The sequence below is a fragment of the Antechinus flavipes genome, chromosome 6 (assembly GCF_016432865.1).
Source record: "Antechinus flavipes isolate AdamAnt ecotype Samford, QLD, Australia chromosome 6, AdamAnt_v2, whole genome shotgun sequence".
Taxonomy (NCBI): Eukaryota; Metazoa; Chordata; class Mammalia; order Dasyuromorphia; family Dasyuridae; genus Antechinus; species Antechinus flavipes.
In genome coordinates, this window is record NC_067403.1 from 77,968,655 (window position 1) to 77,993,423 (window position 24,769).

Here is a 24,769-nt window from a genome sequence, read left to right on the forward strand (position 1 = left end):
AAATGAATAAGATAGAATGTTAAGGCTTGGGAAAAGCTATCAGTCCAGTTTAAATGGAATGAATATGTGTATTCCATCAATCTCTTTCCTGTCTTTATCCTCTGCCCTAAAAATGACATATAGGTTGGCTGGGTAATAAAACATCCCCAATGGAACCCACATTCTCATAGAAGCTGGGAGAGACCTTACAGATGAAGAAACTAGGAACCAGAGGAATAAACAGACTTGGTGAAAGGTAACACAGGAAGGAAGCAGGAGGGAAGGTTTCTGATGTCGGGTCTTTTTATGCACTGCTCTTTCCCCTGGACCTACGTGGTATTTAGAGCACTGAACTTAGTTGGGAAGATCTGAGTTCAAATTCAGTCTCAGACACTTACTTCTTGTGTGATTCTGGGCAGTCAAGTTAACTTCTCTCTGTATAGCAAGTAACTCTCTAAGATTTATCTATTAAGTCATAGGTTTGGGAATTACATTTTAAAAGAGAGAGTTCCCATATCAAAAGTTCCTTTCATTCTTAAATTGTTAGGTCTTTCTTTTCTTGTCTCTAGGTCCCAGTCCAATATCTTGTACATGGTAACTTAATAAATATTTGTTGTTCTGCTGAATTAAAAGCCCCTGTTTTCGGTATCTTTAAGAATACCTCCAAATATGACTTTTTTCCTTTCCCATTGAAATTATAAATTTCTACCACCTTTAATTAAGGCTTCAAAATACTACACAAAACTCTTCACTCTTGTCAAATGTAATTAAAGGATCACAGGATCAAAGATTTAAAGCTAAAAGGGGCTTTCAAAGATATTTAATCGATCCTCTTCAATTTATAGACAAGAAAAATTAGATCCAGGCAAGTGACTTAATATTAGCAAACATTTGTATAGTGCTTTAAGGATTGCAAAGTGCTTTACATGTGACCCATTTGATCCTCACAACAAACCTGGAAATAAGTGCTACTGTGATATCCTTTTTACAGATGAGGAAACTGAGGCAGAGAGAAACTAAGGGAATTGCCCAAGGTCATATAGCTAGCATCTGAGACAGGATTTGAATTCATAACTTCCTGACTCCAAGTTTAACACCCTATGCTCTCACTCTTCCACTCATCCACCGGTAAAGTTTCATCTTATGTCACAGATTTAACAAATAGAAGAGCTAAAATTTAAACCTAGCTATTCTGATTCTAAATCCATTTTTCCTTCAATCCCATTATACTGCCCTCTTTTACAATGTCATTGCAAAAGTATGCATGTGGTAGTAAATGTAGCATCATTTACATGGCTTTAGATTGAAGAGACATTGGAATTCATGTGCTCCAACCTTTTCATTTTGGACAGGAGGATCTGAAGGATCCTATGTGGAAGGCAACTGATTTGCCCAAGATGATAGTGGGGTAGTAATTGGCAAAGTTGGGATTCAAACCCAGTCTCCTAAATCCATGCTCTATGGCATTTCCACTGCATGAGAACTCCCAAAGAAGAATACATCTAGATGGGGTGGAACATTTTAAACATAATCATTAAAATATAATTAGTCTGGATCTCTTCCATATATAGAATAACATTACAGGATAGAAGCAGAGAGAAATGATATACATACACACATACTTCTGAGGCTGCCAAGGTAGTACAGCAGAGAGTACCTAGCGGCAGAAAGACCTAAGTTCAAAATCCAGGCTCAGATATGTTCTAGCTATATGACCCTGGAAAAGTCAACTCTTTTCCCCTCAGTTTCCTCATCTATAAAATGGGGATAATAATAACATCTACCTCTCAGGGTTATTACAAGGATCAAATGAGATAATGTTTGTGAAACCTGACACAGAGTAAATGGTATATAATGTTAGTTTTATTATTAATCAATGAATTAGTAGGATCAAGGATTTAGAGTTAGAAGGAACCTTGGAATCCATCTAGTCTCACTACCTCATTTTATAGATAAGGAAACTTAAAACCTACAAAAGTCAGAGCAAGCATTTGAACCTTGGTCCTTCACTTCCTAGTCAGCTTTGTACCCACTGTTCCATCTGGTAGATAGATACCCTAGAATCTAACAATCAAAAAAATGAACCTAGCTTAGTGCTGTAGGTTCAGGCAAGAGAACATTTTTGTTTCAAAGAACTGATTCCTAAGGAAGAGAAAGTCTCAAATAAAGATAAAGAATCATTACTATTATTGTCTGCTGGTTTATTATTCTTTATGTTTCTCAATTGGGTCACTTAGACCACTTATAAAACAGAAATGCTTGTTGGAAATCTAAGTTGTCATTTGAAATTAGAACAATACAAAACACAGAGGGGAAAATAAAACAAACTTACTTCTCTTGATTACAGCTCGAATGGATGACAAGGGTCCTTGACTGGAAAAAAAAGGAAATATTGGGTAAGCATATTAGAAAATCTTTTGACAAAAACCGATTCATTTTATTCTATCAAATTCATCGGCAGTATTCAGCATTACCACAGACACAGTGGATAAGTTACCTGCAGATAATGATAATGATGATGACAGCAGTCATAATAATGATAATTTACATTTATCTAATAATGATAGCAGCAATTCATATCTATCTCAAGTAACAACCAAGCACTCATCTTTTTAATACCTGTATTCTACTAGTGTTAGTAGATGGTCCCAAATCATAGGAAATCACTTTCTATAAAGGGTTAGAAGGGAATATCACAAAGGAGGCATCGGAGAGGAACACGGTGGATATAAAAAGGCTGCAATACATAATAAACCAGGAACCACAGAAATAACCTAGAACAAAAGATGCCCTCAAAGTCATTTCCAATTCTTCCTTCATTCAACTGCCAAAGTAACATTTCTAAGGCAAGAGTCTGACCACACCATTCTTCCATTCCATAAAACCCAAAAACTCCCTATTGCTTCCAGGATTAAATACAAATTCTTTAGGTTTGTCTTACAAGTCCCACAAGTTGACTTTAGCCCCTCTTTCTAGCCAGTATTATATATTGCTTTCCTTCATGCTTTCTTTAGTCTCAGCATATTGGTTTACTAATTCTCACCATGACATTGTGTCTGCTGCCTTTATAACTGGCAAAGACCATTATTCTATGCCTAGAATGTACTCTCTCCTCATCACTTCTGTCTCTGGGATAGTGTCCTTCAAAGCTCAGCTCAAACGCTATCTTCTACATGAGGTCTTGCCTGGTCCCCTCATCTACTAGTGTTTTCCTCCAAAATAATCCTGTATTTATGTTGTATGTACTTATTTTGTGTATATTTATGTGTCTTTATGTTCTCTCCTCTTAAAGAAAATAAGCTTCTGAAAGTTGGGTACCATATCATTTTTGTCTCAGTAGTCTTAATAATTTTAACAAATAATCAACTAATTTGTCATATGATCAAAAAAGATGGTAGATGTGCCATAAAGTGAGAATAATGGCCAACCAATAGAGCCTATTTATTCATTAATATTCTCATGATGTCACCAAAAAAAAAAATGAGTGAGGCTCTAGAACTGATTGGATGGAGCCCCGTGACAAGCTTATGGAAATTCAGGTGACAAGAGACACACAGAATAGGCTGTAATCTGCTTCACAGGATTATAATCCCCATCTAATAGATCACAGATTAATTCGTTTTTCAGAGAAGCCAGAGAGCCCAAGGTGTTTCAGCAACAATGAATTTGCAGACAAAGATGGGAGATGGGAGACTAAAAACCCTAAAAACTAAAAATTAAAATCTTTAGGCCACCATCAGGATAAAATCAAGGAGTTGACTAAACCCTTTGGTACTATAGTCTGGAGAGGCTTGACTATGACATCTTCTAGTACCAGGGAAAAGTATCCTTCAGTTACATCAATTCCTAATTGCCTTACAACATTTTTTGCTCCTAGAGTTTTTATTCTATAGAAGATTAAAAATCTAGAGTTGGAATTGACTTCAAAGACCACCTGATCCAATCCTTTCATCTTATAGACAAATTAACTGAGGTACAGGCAGATAAATGACTTGCCCAATGTCACAAAGGTAATAATTGTCAGAGGTGGGACATTATTTACTTATGTCTCTTAGCTACAGAGAGAGAGAGAGAGAGAGAGAGAGAGAGACAGACAGACAGAGTCAGAGAGAGAAATAGAGAGAGAGAGAGAGAGAGAGAGAGAAAGAGAGAGAGAGTGCTTGCCATTGCATCAAACGAAGATACTTCTTTCTTCCCTAGTTTCCATTCACTGATCTATTTACATGACATTATGGACTACTGTAACATAGCTTTTGTCAAAATTCACAGCTGTTCTCCTTATAGAGACAAATCCTGCTGCCTCTGAAACCATAAATTTGTGGTTAATGGAACGCCAATGAGATATGAAGTGGAGTATGCTAATGCATAGATTTTATGCTTCTATTTGATTCATTTCAATTGGCCCAAATTATACTGGACACCATAGCTTATGAAGGGCATCGACAAACTTTAACATCTCCATTGGCAACTAGAATGTGAAGAATTAGAAATCACGTAATATGAAAAGCAAAAAGGAACTGCAAGCCTAGAGAGCTAGAGAAGGGGTACATGACCATAGGTCTTAAATATTTTAAGGGTTTTCACGTAGCAGAGGGAGTAAATTTATGCTAGATGGCCCATGAGGGCGCAATTAGGACAACTAGGTGGAAATTATGAAGATGGAGATTTCAATTAGAGAGAACTAGATGACTACTAAAAGTCTTTGCAATTTCAAAATTCTCTCATTTTAAGATACCTTTAGCCATGCTCCTTGACCTATCTTAAAACAGAAAAGAAATGTAAAAGACCGAATTTGGAGTCCAAAAAGCTCTGTGGAAATTAGAAAGCACGGTAGAAAGACATCTTCAGTGTTGCTAAATTTGGCCTTAAAACTGTTTACGTTGCCAATAAGTCTCTTGTGCCTTTGTATCCCCAGCATCCAATACATATACACAGTAGGAGTTTAATAATGCTTGTGAATGAATAGTGGCTGCTCTCAGTAAGTCAGGAAAATATGAAATATCAGGCAGAGACAATACATTTTTAAGGGCTCTTTATTACCACTCTGATGATTTTATGTTTGGCATTCAGATGTCTATCCTCAAAATATAAATCAACTCAAGAGTTGATCTGAATATGATATAATGGAAAAGACCCTCATTAGAAGTTCAGAGAATCAGGCTTCATATCCTACTTTTAATGATACTTATGATTTGTGTGACTAATTTAAATAAGTCATTTAATTATTCTAGGCCTCAGTTTCCTCATTTAAAAATTATTTTATTTTAAATTTAATTTAATTTGTAAAATAAGGGAGTTGGATGAGATAGACTGAGGCCCCTTCCCACTCTAGACCCTATGATCCTATAGCTAAAGAACCCCAAGCATTACTTTCTCAAATTTATGTTTAAAAACATCATTCTTCTTTCCCCCTTCTCTCTGAGCCTGGTCTAACTTGCTTGGAAGTTTTTTAAAAATTCCTAGTTCATGTAGTTTTTTTGTCTTGTTTTCTCCCAAACCAGCTCAATGTATTGATAGTTTTCAGCAATTTTTTTTTTAATAGCAAAAGATACAATCCTGAAAATTTGTTGACATGCATAAGGACAAACAGAACTCATTATCTGCCAGTTCATCAGCATCTTCAGAAGACTGAATTTTTGTTGGCTTATGTTTTGGTTAATCTGCACAAATCCTGCCTGCTGCTTCTTAGGTGAAAAACTTGGGAACTACATCATCCAACAACATTCATTTTAAGGCTGGGTAATTTTTCCAACTAAATATTCTAAATCTGTAGGAGATTTAGGCAGCAGGAAGTCTCAGATATCGGAAGCAAGAACTTTAATCCAAAGTCATAACTGTTTTCAATCGCATTGTTTAAAAAAAAAAAAAGATTCCCTGGAGAACCCTTTGTATGCAGTAACTGATACTTTTTGAGGGAAAAAAAGGCACAAAACTTTTTTTCTTAAATACACAAAGGAGATAAATAACCAAGCATAACTCAGCTACCACAATAGACAACAATAATTTCCTGCGTGTTCATATTGCAAAAGAAAGAAAAATCTCTCCACTTGAGATCCTTGTTGGATAAAGAAACTACTCTCAGAAACAATAGATGAGAATACCTAGATATTTGTGGATTCTTTTCAGGTTTACCTCCTGGATAAAATGATCCAGTCCAACTCAATCCAGTCCAGGTTAACAAATATTTGTTAGGCAAGTTCAATGTACTGTTTTCGATGAGGAGGAAACAAGGATCAAAATGGAAAATATCTATTGAATAAATGATGGGGTTCCATTTCCCAAAGTGTGTTAGTTTCTGAGATTGCAGTCCTAAGTTGGGATCAGAGGTTATTTCAGCTGGATGTCTCTACCAATTATCAGAGCTGGTTTCAGTGGTTCTGCAGCCTCACATGGGGTCACCCTTTTGGCCCCTAGAACACCCACAGCTTGGCTCACAAGTATTGCCTTCAGGGTTCCAGTTAATAATTAATCTCCTAGTCCCCAGTTTTACTGCTCCCAGTTGGGTACAGTAAAGAGCTAGGCTTCTTTTCTCTGCCCTGGGAGTCTTAAAAGGAGCCTATAGCTTTTCTCCAGGCTTTATCTCTGTTGACTATAAAAGTATCTAAGCCAATTAAGCATTTATATCAAATGATACAAAGCTTAATTCCCGCCCCCCCATATTTTCTAAAAATTTTATGCAAAGTCATGAGTTCTAAATTCTCTCTTTCTTCCCTCCCTTAAACAGCAAGCAATCAGATATAGATTATATACATTATAATATAATATATAATGTATATATAATTATATACATATACAATGCATATACATATATACATTGTATATGTATAAATATATATATATATATATATATATACATACACACAATGTTCAATTATGTAAACATTTCCATATTAGTAACTTTGTACAAGACTCAAAAAGGGGGAAGGGAAGAATGAGAGAAACAAAGTGAAAAATAGCTTCATCTGTCTGCATTCAATCAATATCAGACCTTTCTCTGAAGGCAGATTGTATGCTTCATCATTAGTTCTTTGGGATTTTCTTGGATCACGGTATTGCTGGGAATAGCTAAGTTACCCACTGTTCTTCATCAAACAATATTGTTACTGTGTACAGCATTCTCCTGGTAATATTTATTTCACCTTCCCAGAATTAAAAGAGTAAAAGCAATGAACTGTTCATGGTTATAATTTCAGCAGGGATATTTTTGGGCAAAAGGGCCTTCCTAAGTCATCCTCTGCAGAAGGACAGGCAAGGATCTTCTTCAACCAGACCAAAACCTCAAGGCCAGTAGTGATAGCTTTGTCTAAAGCTTTATGGCTAAATTTTCTGCCAGCTAAGTGAAATGAGCAGAACCAGGAGATCATTATACACTTCGACAACGATATTGTATGAGGACATATTTTGATGGAAGGGGATTTCTTTGACAAAGAGACCTGAGTTTCAATTGTTAAATGACGGACAAAAGCAGCTACACCCAAAGAAAGAACACTGGGAAACGAATGTGAACTATCTGCATTTTTGTTTTTCTTCCCGGGTTATTTATACCTTCTGAATCCAATTCTCCCTATGCAACAAGAGAACTGTTCGGTTCTGCACACATATATTGTATCTAGGATATACTGCAACATATCCAACATATAAAGGACTGCTTGCCATCTAGGGGAGGGGGTGGAGGGAGGGAGGGAAAAAAAAAATCGGAACAGAAACGAGTGTCAATATAAAGTAATTATTAAATAAAAATTTAAAAAAAAAAACAAAAAAACAAAAAGAAAATAAGAATAATAAGGACTAGAAAGTTGCTGGGTGTGACTTATTTTTAGTAAACAAAAATGAGTAACCTTGAATCTATCCCAAACAAGGCAAACTTATCTGGTTAGAATTGGGAGTGGGTCATGTTTTGTGGATATGAACAAAACTAGCTTTTTTCAATATTTATACAATTTTCAAAGTATCATGGAATAAAAGGAAAGGGAACAAACATTCCTACTTTGTCCCTTTCAAATAAGAACAGGATTTCTTTAGCAAACTAGTAAATAAAGTCCATTTATTTTCATTACCAATTCGGGCCACTTTTGTCCACAACACACAATGGGCACAATGTGCAACCTTATCCTTGTACATTTATTGTGTTCTCAAGCTGTATATACTGGCAATTGTATGCAGAATCACCTGAGAAGTTGAACTTTCTGCCTTTAATGAAGTTACCTTCTAAGAACAATAAGGACATAGAATTCTAATAGCAACTGAACAGAAACTAAACTAGTGTAAAAGAGTATTTTGATCAAACAATAAAGATTTTTAAAAATTTCATTTTAAGTGAAAAAGCATTACATCTTTTCCAATATGCTGAAATGCTTTTTAATTTTTATCTCAGATATAATCTCCTCCCCTTCCTTCCCTTCCCCCCATACTGTCATTTCTGATACCTATAGGCAGTGGGAGGAGCCTAAATAGAGGGAAGCCAATCTATTAAGAGTTTGTGTTTCAAAATTCCATTTCAAATTTAGATGTTTGGGAACTAAACTCTGTTGTGTGTGGGGTTTTTCCTCCTACACATTATGGAGTAAAGTTGTTATGAGTTTGGGAGATGTTATTGCTTAAATGGTTTTTATAGTATACTTAACCTATTTTTAAATGTTTATGTTAACTAGCTGAGCTAAAACATTTATCTAGAGTAAATATTATTAATGACGGGTAGGCTGTAAAACTAGCCCACAGAAATCTAATGAACCCAAAATGTAGCTGATATGTAATAAAACTACAATACCCAACAACAGGTTGTAGAAGCATAGTGACTACAGGGAGTGAAAGGGCATTTGTGTGGATGAATCAGTTGGGAAGTTGAGTCTATACAGTTGGATAGCCAGTTTTCTTCAAGAAAAGTTCATAAAACAGATATTCCTAAGTTGGGATTGACTTTCTTCCTGATGGCATTGATTATTCTCATACAGAGTTATTTCACATAAAGCCAAAACCCTAGATTTATTATCGTCTAAGAAATATCATTAAATTTATTGTTATTAACCACATCCTGGGGCTAACTCTGCCTTGTTTCCTGAAATAGGTGACAGAAAGTAATAAAATGTCTTGAAATAAGCAAATACCTTTGCTTTTTATCTCATAAGTCTATCAAACAAAAATTCTTATCACCCATATTAAGTGCTAGACTTCAGTAAAACATTATATCATAAAAAGAAGCACGAACAAGCCACTGAATAACATTTTGCCAGAGCTGGAGCCGGAAGGCTCCAGTTGAAATGAAAATAGAGAGATGGAACACTGATGAAAGGGTAGTCATGTAGTTGCATTTGAGAGAGGCGCCAACTAAGAAGCAGAGGGCTCAGTACAGGCTAGTACATACCTTCTCTAGAATCCCATGCAAGAAAGAACTTTAAATCACATGGACTGTACATCTCTTTGAGGAAAATAGGGATACTGGAAGATGATTTATTGACTCTACCTATGACAAATTCCTTCCCCTATGAGGAACAGGAAAAGCACACAGTGTAGCATTGTTATTAACCTGAAGATAGAGGACTTCAAGACGGGGGTTGTGTGACTTTCTAATTAATGATAAGTTCTGTCCCCTTGTAGGAGAAGCCCTCTCCAGCGATGTATTGTAAGTTAAGAGCACTGTATGTAGATATTAACCAGAGATAGCACAACTTAACTCTTTCCTTTGACCAGGGTAGTACTATATATTTAACTATATATCAATATTATCACTGAATGTGTCCCTGTGGAAGGAATGTTTGCTAACTGCCTATGGATTCAGATGTAAGTCATTTTTATGTCCTTTACTTTGTAGAAAAAGCCCATTTTTATTTCTGAAGACTTGTTAGCTTGGGTGCTTGTAAGGAGAATTCTTGGCTATCCTTCAAGACAGTGACAATTACTTATATTTCCAGGTTTCACTTGATGAATAGAAAAAAGAAGCAAAAGAAGTAGTAAGAAATTAACAAAATGTACCCAGACTCTTCATTTTAGTAGGAAGTTTATATTATTTGTTACATATAACTATGATAATTAATAATACATTTACATATTATTTTCCCACAACAATACTATCAACATCGATTATTTTATTACTTCAAAAGATTTGTGATTGCACCAGTGTGGGCACTTTCTCACTTATCATAGAAGTGACCTTTTCCTTTCTTAGTAGACAATTTTCACAAGTTATTGTAGCCAAAAAAATATTAATCACTTGATGGCCAAGTTTCTAATGATGAGATCTCTTTGAACTTACTTGGGCTTGCTTATCCTAAGATAATAGACATACAGATGGTGTCCAAGTCTGTGCTTGAAATCTTTCTAGTTTGAGCATATATACAAAATCTAGTCAGTTCTTCTAGCATAAAAAAAATTCTTTTTAATGCCAGGATTGCTATTTACATTCACTCTGAGTCAGTTAGAACCCAAATAAAGACCAAATGGGGTTCAGCCTGGGACCTATCTTTGGCCAATCAATGAGAGTCAGAGTGATTTTGGTTTAATTAGGAAGTCCTTAAGAAAATAATTTTCTTAAAGTTCTTAAGAAAGAAATTTAGCCAATAAACCCTAAGAAATCTTGGGAAGGTTCAGCAATACAAAAAAAAAAAAGTTTTTAAGAGCATCTGTAGGTAAGGGAAGGATGAAAGGAGGGAGGGAAAGGAGAGAGGGAGGGAGGGAGGAAGGAAGGAAGGAAATTTCCTATCTGATCAGTTCCAGTTGAGTCCCCACTGGAGCAGCCCTAATTGGTCATAGTTTGGGTCCTGATAGACTCAGAGTGAATGTCAATAGCAATCATTTCTGTTTTGGCCAGATACCCTGAGGATCATATCCACCCAGATTTATTAAGTTAGTTACTTTTTGTTCTTGGGTTTTGTTTTTTTTTTTTTGGGGGGGGGAATAAGTGAAAGAGGCCATTCCTGACCTCAACTGCTACCTAGCCTTAATTACTAGTGGGTCAGACCCCAGTCAAACTGAGGCTTGCTAAGTAACAGCTCAAAAAGGGCCAAGGTCTCCCATTGCATCCAGGGCCACCTCCAGTTGTCCCACCCTATGTCTGCTCACTGGACTCAGATGGCTCTGGAGGGGAAAGTGAGGCAGGTGACCTTGCCCAGCCCTCCGCCACTTAAATTCAATTCACTTGCAAATCACGACAAACCCTCCTTACAGGTCATGGTCTCTTTGAGAATGAAGGACACACAACAATAAGAACAATAAGAATACTAGGATCACCTCCATAATGCAAGGATTTGAAAAGTAGGATTAATCATAACAGTCCATTAATAATGGTAATGTATTATTTCTAACCTTTTGAATGTATGCATTGCCTTCCAATTATGCTAATTAACATACTAATTATATTAATTATGCTGATCCAGGCAAGGAACATTTTCCTCTTTTTAAATCTCTTTTTACAGAATATCCCTCCTTACAATACCATGTGAACATCTATGCTCATAAATACTTTATTGGAAGAAATGGCTGGAGTTAATTCTTCTCTAATTTAAACAAGAGTTGTTACATAGGATGAAAAGGTATGGAGAGCTTTGGCAGGGAAATGATAATTTCCCACCAATTCCCATACACAAAGAAATTAATGATAAAAAAAGGGCTATGATTCATATAAAAATTCTAACTTGACAAACCTCTTTAAAATGGATCCAGCCTACCCTTTGCAAGACATTTCACATCATCATGCATTAGGATCCTTTGATCTTCCTCTAGCCAGTGTACAACAAACCTTGTGGGTTTAGTCTTTGTGTTTAAGAATTAATTATAGCCGGATAGTGACAGACCTCAAAAATCATAAAATATGATGATTAACTGAAGGAACTGGTGCTGGATTTAGCCTGAAGAAATGAAGCTATGATAGTTTTCTTCAGGCATTTGAAGGGCTGCAATGAATAGTTTTTTCTATTTGTTGCTATAAGTCTATACTAAGAGCACTGAAACTATAAGGGAACAAATTAGGTCTGATATAAGGAAAAATGCTTAATAAGACCTGTCCTCAATACCTCAATAGGGAGTGAGTTCTTGAACCCTGGATGTCTTCAAAGGCTAGAAGATCATTTTGAGGGGATCTGTAGAAGGGATTCCTATTCAGATAAAGGTTGGACTATCTGTCATCTAGGGGCAGCTAGGCGGTATAGTGGACAAAGTGCTGGTCCTGGATTCAGAAAGATCTGAATTCAAAGTCAGCCTCAGACATTTACCAGCTGTGGCACCCATGGTAAGTCACTTACCCTGTTTGCCTCAATTTCCTCATCTGTAAAATGACCTGGTGAAGAAAATAGCACACTACTCTAAAATCTTTGCCAAGAAAACCCCAAATGGATTCACAAAGAGTCAGACACAACTGAAAGTTGTTCACTTTTGTTGTTTGTCGTGACATCGATGATTCTAAAATCCTATGAATTTTCCATCAAAAATTTTTTAAACCTAAATGACAATCTCAGTCAAAAAAGTTGTATACTACAAATTAAAGGGACAAAAGAGGGGGATCAATAAACACATATGCATATAGTTGCCTGCTCACAGTATTTCGAATCTTATTGTTCAGCTTCTTCTCTTTTTTAGCCAGGTAATGACTACATTTGTTGTAAAAAAACCAACTCTTCCTCTCTCTTGGCCAAACTCTCATTTCCAAATCCATATATTACAATGTATGTTTTTCTCCTTTTCTTAAAAATGAACCACAACAATTTATGTGTCTTACAAATCAAAAGCGAGTGAATGAGTGAGTGAGTGAGTGTGTGTGTGTGTGTGGAAAAGGAAGAGTCATGGTGGGGGGGGTGTTATGTAAAAAATTAAAAACATCAATAAAACTTTAAAGAAGAAATCATTATAGTGTTAGTAAAATTTAATTTAGAAGTCTTCTAAATAAGTTTACTTCATAAAATAATCCTGAATTCCCTTCTCATAAGAAAATGATTTTCCCCAATTACAAGACTTCTCAACACTCATTTTTATAGGATTTTGAGTTATAAATTCTTCTCTCTCTCTTTCTCCCTTCCCCCATCCCTGATGATAATAAGCAATCTGATTGGGGTTATACATGTACAATCTTGTTAAACATATTTTCACATTAGTCATGTTGTGAAAGAATGAGAAAGAAAAAACAAAACAAAAACAAAAAAAGAAAATAATATGCTTAGATCTACATTTAGACTACATAGTTTTTTGTTTTTTTTCTTCTGGATGTGAGCCTTTGAAAAAATGATTCTTACAAGGAAAGGCTGACTCACTCAGTTACACCCTATTTTAACACTGATTTTTGTAAAATGTAAACAGAAATCCTATGAAAAGGAATAAAAAGACACACCCTACCCCAAAACCTGTCCTGGCAGTTTTTAAACCTTAAGCAAAGAATGTTTTCTTTTCTCTTCAAAAAGGAAAATTATATCCCTTTGGATAAAATCGCCATGTTATCATTTTTTCCCCTATGAGAGCCAAGCAACATCTTCTCCTCCCCATCTAGCATCAGCTCTGACTTTGGCTTCAGTAAGAAGCAAGGAGGGCTTGGCAAAAGAACCGAGAATATGGAAGTCCCATGGAAAATCCATGGAGGATTCCACTCAGGTTCATGTGATTAATAAGAATGGAAAGCAGATGCTGTCTTAAGTCACTCTTCAAACTCTGGGAAAAAGAGGGCTTTGGAGCATCTAGAAACAACAAATGAAAGAAAAGAGGTCTTTGTTAAGGAAAAAAGAGACTCAGGGGGAAAAAATGGGAAAGATACAAGAAACAATTTCTTACTGTGTGCAGCCTGTTAGTATACAAAAGAGGTTCCTCCTCTTTCCTATTTTAAGAATTAAAAACACATTGAGCATTCCAGTATGTAAGGTACTGATCACAAATAAAGCCTCAGATGATTTCAGAAAAACCTAGAAAGACTTAAATGAACTAATGCTAAGTGAAGTGAACAGAACCAAGAGAACATAATACACAGCAACAACAAGATTATGTGATGATCAACTGTGATGGACTTGATGCTTTTCAACAATGAAGTGATTCAAGACAATTCCAATAGACTTGTGATGGAGAGAGCCTTCTGCATCCAGAGAGAGAATTATGGAGATTGAATGTATATCAAAGCATAGTGTTTTCATCTTTTGTTGTTGTTGTTGCTGCTGCTTGTGTTTAGGGGGTGGATTTGGTTTTTTTTGTTTGTTTGTTTTTGTTTTTTGTTTTTTGTTTTGCTGAGGCAAGGGTCACAAAGCTAGGAAGTGTTAAGTGTCTGAGGCCCGATTTGAATTTAGGTCCACCTGACGTCAGAGCTGGTGCTCTATCCACTCTGCCACCTAGCTGTCCTGCTTGTGATTTTTTCTTTGTGTTTTTTCCTCCTTTGATCTGATTTTTCTTGTGCAGCATGATGAATATGGAAACATGTTTAGAAGAATTGCACATGTTTAACCTATATCAGATTGCTTGCTATCTATAGAAAGAGGGGAAAGTAAGGGAGAAAAATTTGGAACAAAAGGTTTTGCAAAGGTGAATGTTGAAAACTATCTTTGCATGTATTTGGGAAAATAAGGGTTCATATTCTAGAGAGGGAGACAATATGCAAACAAATATATATATGGGTAAACTGGAGAAAATCTCAGAGGGAAGGTATTAGCATTGAGGGAGGAACCAGAAAAGAAAGATCTTGGAGAAAATGGGATTTAGACTAGGACTAGAAGGCAGTCACAGAGGCAGAGAGGAGGAGGAAGAGCATCCCAGGTATGGAGGATAGAACTGGGAAATGAAGACAAAAACTTGAATACCATGCGCCTAGAATTGATGGTTAAAATTATGAGAATTAATGAAGCCATTAAAAAAAGAGATCAAGAGGCAGGTTGTTAGCTCCATAGCAGATGGAGCACTGACTCAAGTAAGGAGCACCCAAGTTTAATTCCAGCCTCAAATGACCTTGAACAAATTATTTAACCCTGGTTGCCTCCAAAAAAGGCTGGGGAGAGAGAGAAGGAGGGGGAGAAATCAAAAGAACAAATAAAGCCAAGGACAGAGTCTTAGTGCCTCTGTTTAAAGAGCAGAAGGAGAAAGGGCCAGACAAGATGAAGATGACAGAGAAAGAGGAGTCAAAATTGGTAGGAAATAATTTAACCCGGATAACCTTGCAAATAAACAAACAAAAAGTGGTAGGAAAATTATTTTAACTGAAAAAAAGTATTGTAGTAACCAAAAGAGGATAGAGTATTAGGAAAGATGGATTTCTCATTACTGCCAAATAGAACACAGAGGTCAAGGAGAACAAAAGTCTGAAAAAAGGTCGTTGACTTTAGCAATTATCATCAACATTATTAGTTTATATCTATACAAGGCTCTATGATTATGATGCCCTTTATGTCCCATCTGATTTGATACAATACCCTGAAAGATAAGCAGTATAAATCAGGGATACTAAAACTAGAGTAAGGAATCTGTGGTTAGAGTTCAAGACAGCTCTGTGAACTTGAATGGGAATTAACTTAAAACTGAAATTTAACATTTTCCTCAATTATTTAAAAACATCACTCTGAGAAGGGATCGACAGTCTTTACCAAACTGCCAAAGGGGTCCATACATACATAGAGGATTAAGAATTATCTTAATATTGTAATACCTCTGCCTCTAGTTCCCTTTGTGGCTTAGTTCAAGGGTAAGATCCTCCCTCCTCCCCCAACTCCTTATTTGTTAAGGTTTTTCCTGATCTCCTCAATTGTTAGTGCTTTCCTCCCTATTTTAAAATATTTGGTATATGTTTCAAATTGACTTATCTATATATATATTATTTCCCCCAAGGAGGATATAAGCTCCTTGAGAGCAGACACTATACTATTTTTGTTTCTGTCTCTACATCATCAGGAACTAGTGCAGTGCGTGGAACAAAGCAGGTGGTTAATAAATACTTTTAAAACTTCTAGTTTGTATAGGAGCCAAAACTCACATCCCCACCCAATCTAGAAGTTTTTTGATGATGGGAAAGAAAATAAGACAAAGTTTTAAGGGGCTAGGATCAAGGAAAATATTTACTCTTATTTTAAAGATAAGAAAGACCAGAACAAGAGAAAGGTAATGTCAGAAGAGGAGTAAAGATGAATGATGGAACAATGACCCCAAAGGAAGAAAGAAGTGGGATCAAAGTTAGTCTTAGCCAAGAGACCTCTTCCTCTGAGCTTGGAGGGAAAAGGGAAAGGATGTAGAAAGGTCTTGAGGTGTGGAGGAGTCTTTTAGTTTTTAATTGGCAAGATACCTACATCTGGTAGGAGGAAAGCATGTATTCATTCTTGGTTGGATGTAACTCTGTTAGGCACAACATCTGGCTTCAATACTTTAGTGTGATTCCATTGGAGATCATACTCTTTGATATATAAATGTCTTCTCAGAGTGAGGGTGGGGTTGGGGTTGGAAGAGAACAGTTGTTATGACAAATGCAACAGGGAGTCAATAATGAATGAATAATTATAGTGTTTAGTTTTGCATTCTTCTTTCTATTTAGATTGTTACAGTCATTGTCCAAAAAGTTTTCCTGTTTCTACATGGTAATTACAATGACCAAATCTGACCCTGGGGAAGAGTTGAAAAAATTATTGCTCCCTTCTTCCTCAAAAGAGGTGTGTCTGTGTATATGTGTGTGGAGAGGGGAACAGGGGTGCCCACTAAGAGTATGGAATATTTCATATATTGTCAGAAGTAGTCAATGTCTTTGTTAGTTTGCCCAACTACTTTTTCCCGCTTCCTTTTTTAAATCTTTCTTACAAGGATTGGCTTGCTTGAGAGTGGAGTGAAGAAACACTCGTAAATGAATGTGATATAAAAATAAGAGGCATTAATGGAAATACAATAAAATTTTTTTTTAAATAAATAAAAGAATTGTTAAGTCCCAGTAAGGGTTCTCCTGAGGTTTAATAGCACGAAAACATAATGGATCCCAAAAAGCACAAGTCTGGAATTTTTTGTTCTCTAGCAAAGGTTGGCACCTTGAACAGAGAAGACAGCAGATGGTGAGGTAGATGACCTTTAAGGTTCTATAGCTCTGGGAAGAGAACGATAAAGGTGGCGGTGATTCTACTATCCACCTGGTGTTCTACTTTAACTCACAGAAGGGTCAGTGCTCACATTAAGACTCCACATTCACAAAATGTAAAGTTTTGGGTTGGAATCATTCTGGCCTCCTCTCCTTTATTACAAACATAAGAATTACACTTGGATGCTTTATTTTCTCACTGTATAAACAGAGATGGTCAAACTCATGCTTTTTTAAAAAGTGGCTCTATGATGACTTTATTTCTTTGGGGATTTCACAAAGTCTGAGGGTTGCCAGACCTAACAGAGCTCTTGCTTGTGCAATTCCTAGAAGGTAAGGCATAAACAGAAAAAATACTGTTCCATGTAATGACCTGTTCTATGATACTAAGAACCCTAAGAAAAAGCTATTTGGGGAATATGCATTTTCTGGCAAACAGGTTTTCTGAGGTCCAAGACTAGAGAAGGAACTATTTTTTTTTAAACAGAAAATGGGGAGAATATCAACAGAACACAGTATGGATTCAAATAGTTTGGCACACTCGTCTTATCTATTTATATTTAAATAAGATCTTTTACCTTATTGGAACAAAAGCGCTTTTTGAGTGGGGATTTATTTATTCATTCTATTTTTATTCGCAGCACCTGGCCCACTGCTTGGCACAGAACAGGCACTTACTGTCTATCCCCTCCTTCTCTTCCTCAGTTTAGTATCATTACTACTACTAGCTTAATAATTACATAGTATTTATGATGTGCCATAGAGTGAAAGACTTTGAGTCAGAAACATCTGAGTTCAAATTCAGTCTCAGACACATACTAGCTGTGTGACCTGTAGCACACCACTTAACCCTTTTTGTGCTATGACATACATGAGGTCATGAAGAGTTGGACACAATTGAACACCATCACCAAAAGACTTTAAAAAGTTTGCCGTGTGTGTGTGTGTGTGTGTGTGTGTGTGTGTGTGTGAAGCAAAAGCATCCTTAATTTCTGTACGTGATCTCTTCCAAATAAAACCAAATACACTTCAATTTATCAGTGTAATATTATAAAAATTCTTATACCTAAAAACATCATGCATGATGTTGCCCTCTTTAGTCAAAATCAAAAGATACATCAAGGAAAGAGACATTATGGGGAGATTATTCCACATTTCTCTTCTTTATGAAGTTGAAAGAAAACTTAAGTGATGGATGATAGTTTAATTGCCTCCTTTATTGCAGAAAAAAAAAGAAAGAAAGAAAAAAAGGGGAAAAGGGAGGAAACAAAACTAGTATGTTTTATGCATCTGAAATTGATCAAGATGGTAAGCAACTGATATTCTTGACAGGATAGAAGCAACTCAGAACAGCATGAAGCAATTTATAAGCATGCAAAGAGATATATTTTTATTGACATATGATATTAAAATGTCAGATCTATTCTGTGAATAAAGTTCTGTAAAGACAGTAGGATCTAAAACAGTAAAGAAGATTTTTGTAAAAACTTATTTTTGAGCATCAAATTACTTGTATCAGTTTTTTTGTGTGGTAGGAAAAAAAAAGGGGGGGGGAGGAGTACACAAAATAGATATCCAACCATTAGGAAAAGGCTAAACAAAATGTAGTACAGGAATGTAGCATAATATCACTGTCATAAAAAACAGTGAATAAGAAGAATTTAGAGATACATGGGAAGATACATAAACTGGTATAGAGTGAAGTAAGCCAAATCAGGAAAATGACATATAGAATGACTACGATAATGTAAATGAGAGAATAAGAACCAAGAAAATCACCAAACTGAATGTTGCTTAATTATAAAAATTTTTACAAGCTGAAAAATTTGTGTGGTTAGATATATAAAAAGACATTTCAAAAATTTTATTGAAAATATTTTTGTAATTTTTAGCTTTCTTAAACAATTACTAAAACATGCATTTCTTTTAGAACTTTGTTTTTCACATTTGTCAATTTCCAATCATTCCCTACTCATAGAATCCTCTTATTACAAAGAAAAACAGTTCAGCAAAACCAACTCACACAAAATATACATTTGAAAAGGAAACTTCAATTAATTTTTTAAAAACTGATTTTTACATTGTTTTATTTTTTAACATATTCTTCCCTCTTACTCTTCATCATCATCATCATCATCGCTATCATCTCATAGTGTATGTGTTATTTTACACTTATATACTCTCTCTCACCTTTTCAAAGAAGGGAGAAAGTGTATATTCTCATTTTCATCTCTTCTTCAGGATCACGCTTGGTCATTACAATTACAATTGAATATCACTGTTTTTATTATAACATTGCATATTTTTTCTTTCATATATTAAATCAATTATTCTCACATAATATGTGGTAGGTAGATGCTATTACCCCTATTTCACAGATGAGGAAACTGAGACAAAGAGAGTCTAAATGACATGACCAAGGTCACAGAGCTGGTAAGTATCTTTGGAAAGATTAAAACTCAGATCTTTCCAACTCTTAAATCCAGTACCCTACACTATTCTACCTACCTGCTATGGAATAAAGCAAATTAGCAACAAAGAAACAAACACACAAAAACTCTCAAATTGAATTAATCTATGCTTTTTTATCTGAAGGGCACTTCTTAAAGCAGTGAAATATTAAAGAATATACTTTCCCTAAATAATCTCATTTAATTGAATCCTTTTACAAGTAGGTGGTCCAGGGCTTTCAGACTTCCTACCCAGTGAGTTTTACAGAATCAACTGACAACAGACAGCTCTTTCAAAAAACCAAAGTGTTATTCTAGGAACACTACAAACAATCTGACTCCCAATGAATTTCTCCTAACAGAGAAGGAAGAAAAAGCAGGTTAACAGAAGGATGAATGCAAAAGTGTCGAGGTCCTCCAAGAAGAATTCAGACACTTTAAAACTCAGAGAGCTAACGGTGAATATGCAGAATAACAAAAGGGCTCTTTTATTTTTAGCTTCATTGGAAGCAAAAGAAAACTCTAAAACTGGACCAGCCCTTGGGACAATGATGCTGTAGAGAAAAGGATGAACTAATAAACTCTTTTTCTCCTCTATCCTCCACAAAGAAGAATGAACTTCAGAAAAGAGAATTATAGAAGGGAGAAAAATGACTAACAGGGAACTGAAATCTAAGAGAGCTAATTTTGGAATCAAAGAACATAGCTTAGAATCTCTAAAAAAAATTTTTGTTTTTGTTCTTTATGTATTTATTATTTTATTTTTACCCAATTGCATGTAAAAACAAATGTTACCATTCATTTTCAAAATTTTTGAGTTCCAAATTCTCTCCCTTTCTTCCCCTCCACTCCAACTGAGAGAATATGCAATTCCATATAAATTATACATGTCTAGTCATGTAAAATATTTTTGTAATAACCATGTTGTGAAAGCAAACATGGACTAAAAAACTCCAAAACTTCAAAAAAAAAAAGTTAAAATAAAGTCTGATTCAATATGTTAAATTACTCACCATACATCAGTTCTCTCTCTGGAATACATAAATCCATCAGAATTGTCTTGGATCATTATACTGCTGAAAATACACAGCTTAGAATCTTGACTATGCTATTTATTAACTATAATTAAACAATGAGATACAGTAGAAAGAGCATGACCTAGAAGACCAAAGACCTGAGTTCAAATACCACCTCTGATGCTTATTAAATGTTACTTTGAGTAAGCCATTTAACTTTTATGGACCTTAGTTTCATCATGTATAAAATGAAGGGGCTGAACCAGAAGACTCCCAAGGTCATTTCCCATCCTAAATCTCTAATCGTCATTCCTTACCTATGTGACCTTAGACATGTCTTCATATCTAAATCAATGTCTTCATTCAATTTTCAGTCAATCAATGGGCATTTCTAAAGTACCATTTCTAACACTAGGTAGTGAAGACACAAGCATAAAACTGAGCCAGTCCTTATCACTCTTAAGGAGATCTATAGTCACTGGTATTAACACTAGGTGACCGACCTCCAAGGTTCTTTCCAGCTCCAAATATAATAATTCTAAGATAGGTAAAGTAACAGTAAGGTGATATCTAGTTGACTTCAATGAGTTCAAATACAGAGGATAGGACAAATTATGTCCACAAATCTGAATATGTTTAGCATGGAGAAGAGGAGATAGGACAGCACATGCTGGCTATCTTTAAGTACTTAAAAGACTGTCATAGAAGAGGAATTCTGTTTGACTCCAGAGGACTAAGCTATGACCACTAAACAGAAATTGAAATGAGATTGATTTTTGCTATGTTGAAAAACCTACCAACAGAGCTGATCAAAAGTAGAATGAACTGCTGTAGAAGGTAATGATGTCTCTAACTGAGGACTTTCGGGGGAGATAAGATAATCTCTAATTGGAGACATATGAGAGGGGAATGCTAGATCACCCTCAGAGGGAACATTCCTACTCTTGGGATTTATTTTTGATTTGTGAAATGCAATACAAAATCCTACATTCAATAGTCACAAAATGATTTTAGATCTCAAATATTCCATAAGCAGCTCCAGCCCTCCTTCTACATATCTAAGACTTTCTTAATATGGTGCAAAAATCAGATTTTAGACTGGATAATGGTATATATTTGGTAGTTGCAAATAATGTAACCTTTTTTTAAATGATGTTCTCATAAAGTTGTTTCTATAAAATGTAGGTTGGCTACAATTACCTTTTGATTTCTCGGGACCAATTGGAAGTGGGTATCAGGATACTCCAACATAATTTTGAAGACACTGTAATTCAAGGTATGAATGAAATGATAATTATGTCAATTCATACCTTAGAGACAGAATGTAACTAAAGGAAAATGTCCCAAACAACTATTCTAGGACACTTGGTTTGGGAAAAAACTCTCTAAGGATGCTAACACTAATCCAGGAATCAAAAGAGTGCAATTTTAAAAGTTTTTTTTTTCCCTGAATAATGACCTAAACCCCCCCACACCAAACATGACCAATTTAATATACAAAGGAGAGAAAAGGATTACATATGCAGCCAAGCTCTAATGCACAGAGCTTGTTTTTTGAAGTATATGTGAAACTTAACATGACAGTACCAACACTGCCCTGCTTATCTACAATCCTTTTTAAACTTCCCATTGCTCTCTTATATATTTTAAATATTTTTTGACAACATTTTCTTTACGTTCTTCTTCGCATCCATATCACTACCTCCCCTCCAAAACTATCCTCTACACACACACACACAAAAGACAACAAAATAAATCATACATTGATCACATTTGAAAATATATGCCTCAATCTATCCCTCCATTCCATATATGAGAGAGAGAGTGCTATATGCAAAATAAATTGGAGATAATCAATAGAGGGAAGGCACTGATAAGTGAAAAAGCAGCATGAAAATGAAAATATTCTCTGAATTGTTGCTGTCATGTCAATATCTTAAGGATTTATGATTTCATTAGTCCACCGAAGCATGACTTAGGATTTACAGAATGGTTTGAGCCTCAGAGAGGTTCTCTTTAGAGACTCACTGCTCGCTGGCACCATAATGCAGAATGCTGGGTCTGGAGTCAGGAAGATTTCATCTCCCCAAGTTCAAATCTATTCTTAGATACTTATAAGCTATATGACCCTCGGCCACTTAACTTTGTCAGCCTCAAATGGCTAGAGAAAGAAACGGCAAACTACTCCAGTATCTTTATCAAGAAAACTCCAAATCAGGTGACAAAAAGTCATATATAATTAAACATAGCAAATATTTGTTAGAGCTGGGATCTGAACCCAATTACTTCTGACTGTCTCTAGTCCTTCATCCATGAAGCTACAAAGTGTCTTGTGCACTCCTCTTACTGTAAAAGTCTGTAAGATGTAACCTAATGAAAACACGTATTCAGATGGAACATTTAGAATCCTCCTTAAACAGCACTGCAGAATTTAAATGTCAATTCTCATTCTGTGCACATTCGAATTGCAATAACTGCCCTGGGAGAGATCAAACAGGTCATTCTGAAGGTCCTAGATATTCTTAGAGAGGCATTTCTAGAACTAGCTTAACATGACAGTTGAGTCTTAATTAAGGGTGCTGGACTTTATCACTCTTGGGTGTACTATGACCCAGCTCCTATTAATTTCTTTTGTAGCCACTGACTCTCATCCTGAAAATGTGTGAGTTCTGCTAATGCCAGGCTTTATTGTCAGACTCTCAAATGGGGCTCTGTTCAAGAATCTGTGGAAATGGTGGCTGTAAACATAACAGCCTTTCATTTCAGGAACATCAAGAGTACTATTTTCAGTGCTTTCAGGTGACTCCCTCAAAACCCTAATACCATGCCCTCTTCTTATGTATAGGGCAAGGTGAGGGATAGTCCAGTCATTCCCAATTTGGTCAATCAGTGGCAGACATTCTGTTGTCCAACCAATGACGTCGACACAAAACCCAGGCTAATAATTTCTCAGGAAAGTTTTGAACTATGTCATTGGTCACTTTCCCAGAAAGGATGGATACAAGAATGGTTGGTTAAACAAGACTAGAAGGAAGGCGGCTGCTGTTGTTCCTGCTATTGTCAATGATGATGTTACAAAAATGTGAGCTGTTGCTGTGCTCTGGATCTGGCCCACCCTTTCTTGACACTAAATGTGATAGATCCTCTCTGGCCACACCCTAGTAATAAGGAGGGCAATCTGAAAAGCACTGGTTGGTTTGGTGCAGAAGACAGAGGACTGGTTTGAAATCCTTGCTCTGCCACTTAATATCTCATGTGCCTTTAGCAAGCCACTCCATTTACCTGGGGCTCACTTTCCTCAGTAAAATGAGATTAAACTACATCAGATATTCTTAAACCTTTTTTTTTTTTTGTGTGTGTGTGTTGTGGACTTCTTTGATAACTTGGAGAAGCCTGTGAACTCATCAGTATATATATATTTTAATTCATAAGTAAAGGAAATGTTAAACTTCAGTTGGAAGTCAATGAAAATTAAAATGTAATTTTTTCCCTATCCAACTTTATGCACTTAAGGTTAAGAACCTCAGAACTAGATGATCTCTCACACATTTCTTCCAGATCTAAATTCTATGAATATCAGTGGAGATCACAAAAGGAAACAATGAAAGAGAAGAAATAAGTGAAGTAGGACCACCAGCAACCACTGCCACTGCCAGAACGAATGGTGGGAAGACCAATGAAAGATGAGAGTTAGAAAGTGAATGTCTAGTACATCTCAAGAACAAGATGGATAGAAGTCAGCAAGGGTACAAACACCAAACACTCTTCCTCCAAAACTCCTTCTATAAAATCCTAGCTGAAATTAAATATGAATAGGCAGATAGGTGAGTTGAAGTGTGGATGGAGTGTTCGATTCAAGAGTCAAGAAGACCCAAGTTCAAAGCTCACCTCAAATGGTAAATCCCTTATTCTCTCTAACCTCAGTTTCCTTATCTGTAAAAAGGAGATAATATAGCATCTATTTTACAAGGATCAAATACATATACACACACACACACACACGCACGCACATATACACATACACAGATATAAAACAATTATATGTAATAGCTATATACATACATACACAAACTTACACAGTGCTTTGTCAGCTTTAAAGTGCTACATAGATGATAGCTGCTGCTATAAACTTCACTGTTACCCAGACTTATAGCCTATCTTTTTTCTAAGAAGCTTCAAAAAGTAAGCATGGGGAGGCTCTGGAGTAAATGGTGTCTTTTATGAACTCTGGAGTGAACTGGGTATTTAGTTGAATAATTTTATTTTTTTAATTAAGCAATGAGTGTAATAGTAATATCTTTCATGAAGTCTTTCTTTTATTATGG

General features: G+C 35.7%; 1 protein-coding gene across 3 annotated transcripts in view; it reads right to left on the minus strand.

The window, feature by feature from the left end:
- Positions 1-24,769, minus strand: part of SH3D19 (SH3 domain containing 19) — a 207,934-nt gene that overhangs the window by 77,220 nt on the left and 105,945 nt on the right. For all 3 annotated transcript variants that reach the window (XM_051965737.1, XM_051965736.1, XM_051965738.1), the window contains exon 3: positions 2,312-2,352. In XM_051965737.1, the coding sequence (XP_051821697.1) occupies positions 2,312-2,352 (41 nt within the window). The remainder of the gene's footprint in view (positions 1-2,311; positions 2,353-24,769) is intronic.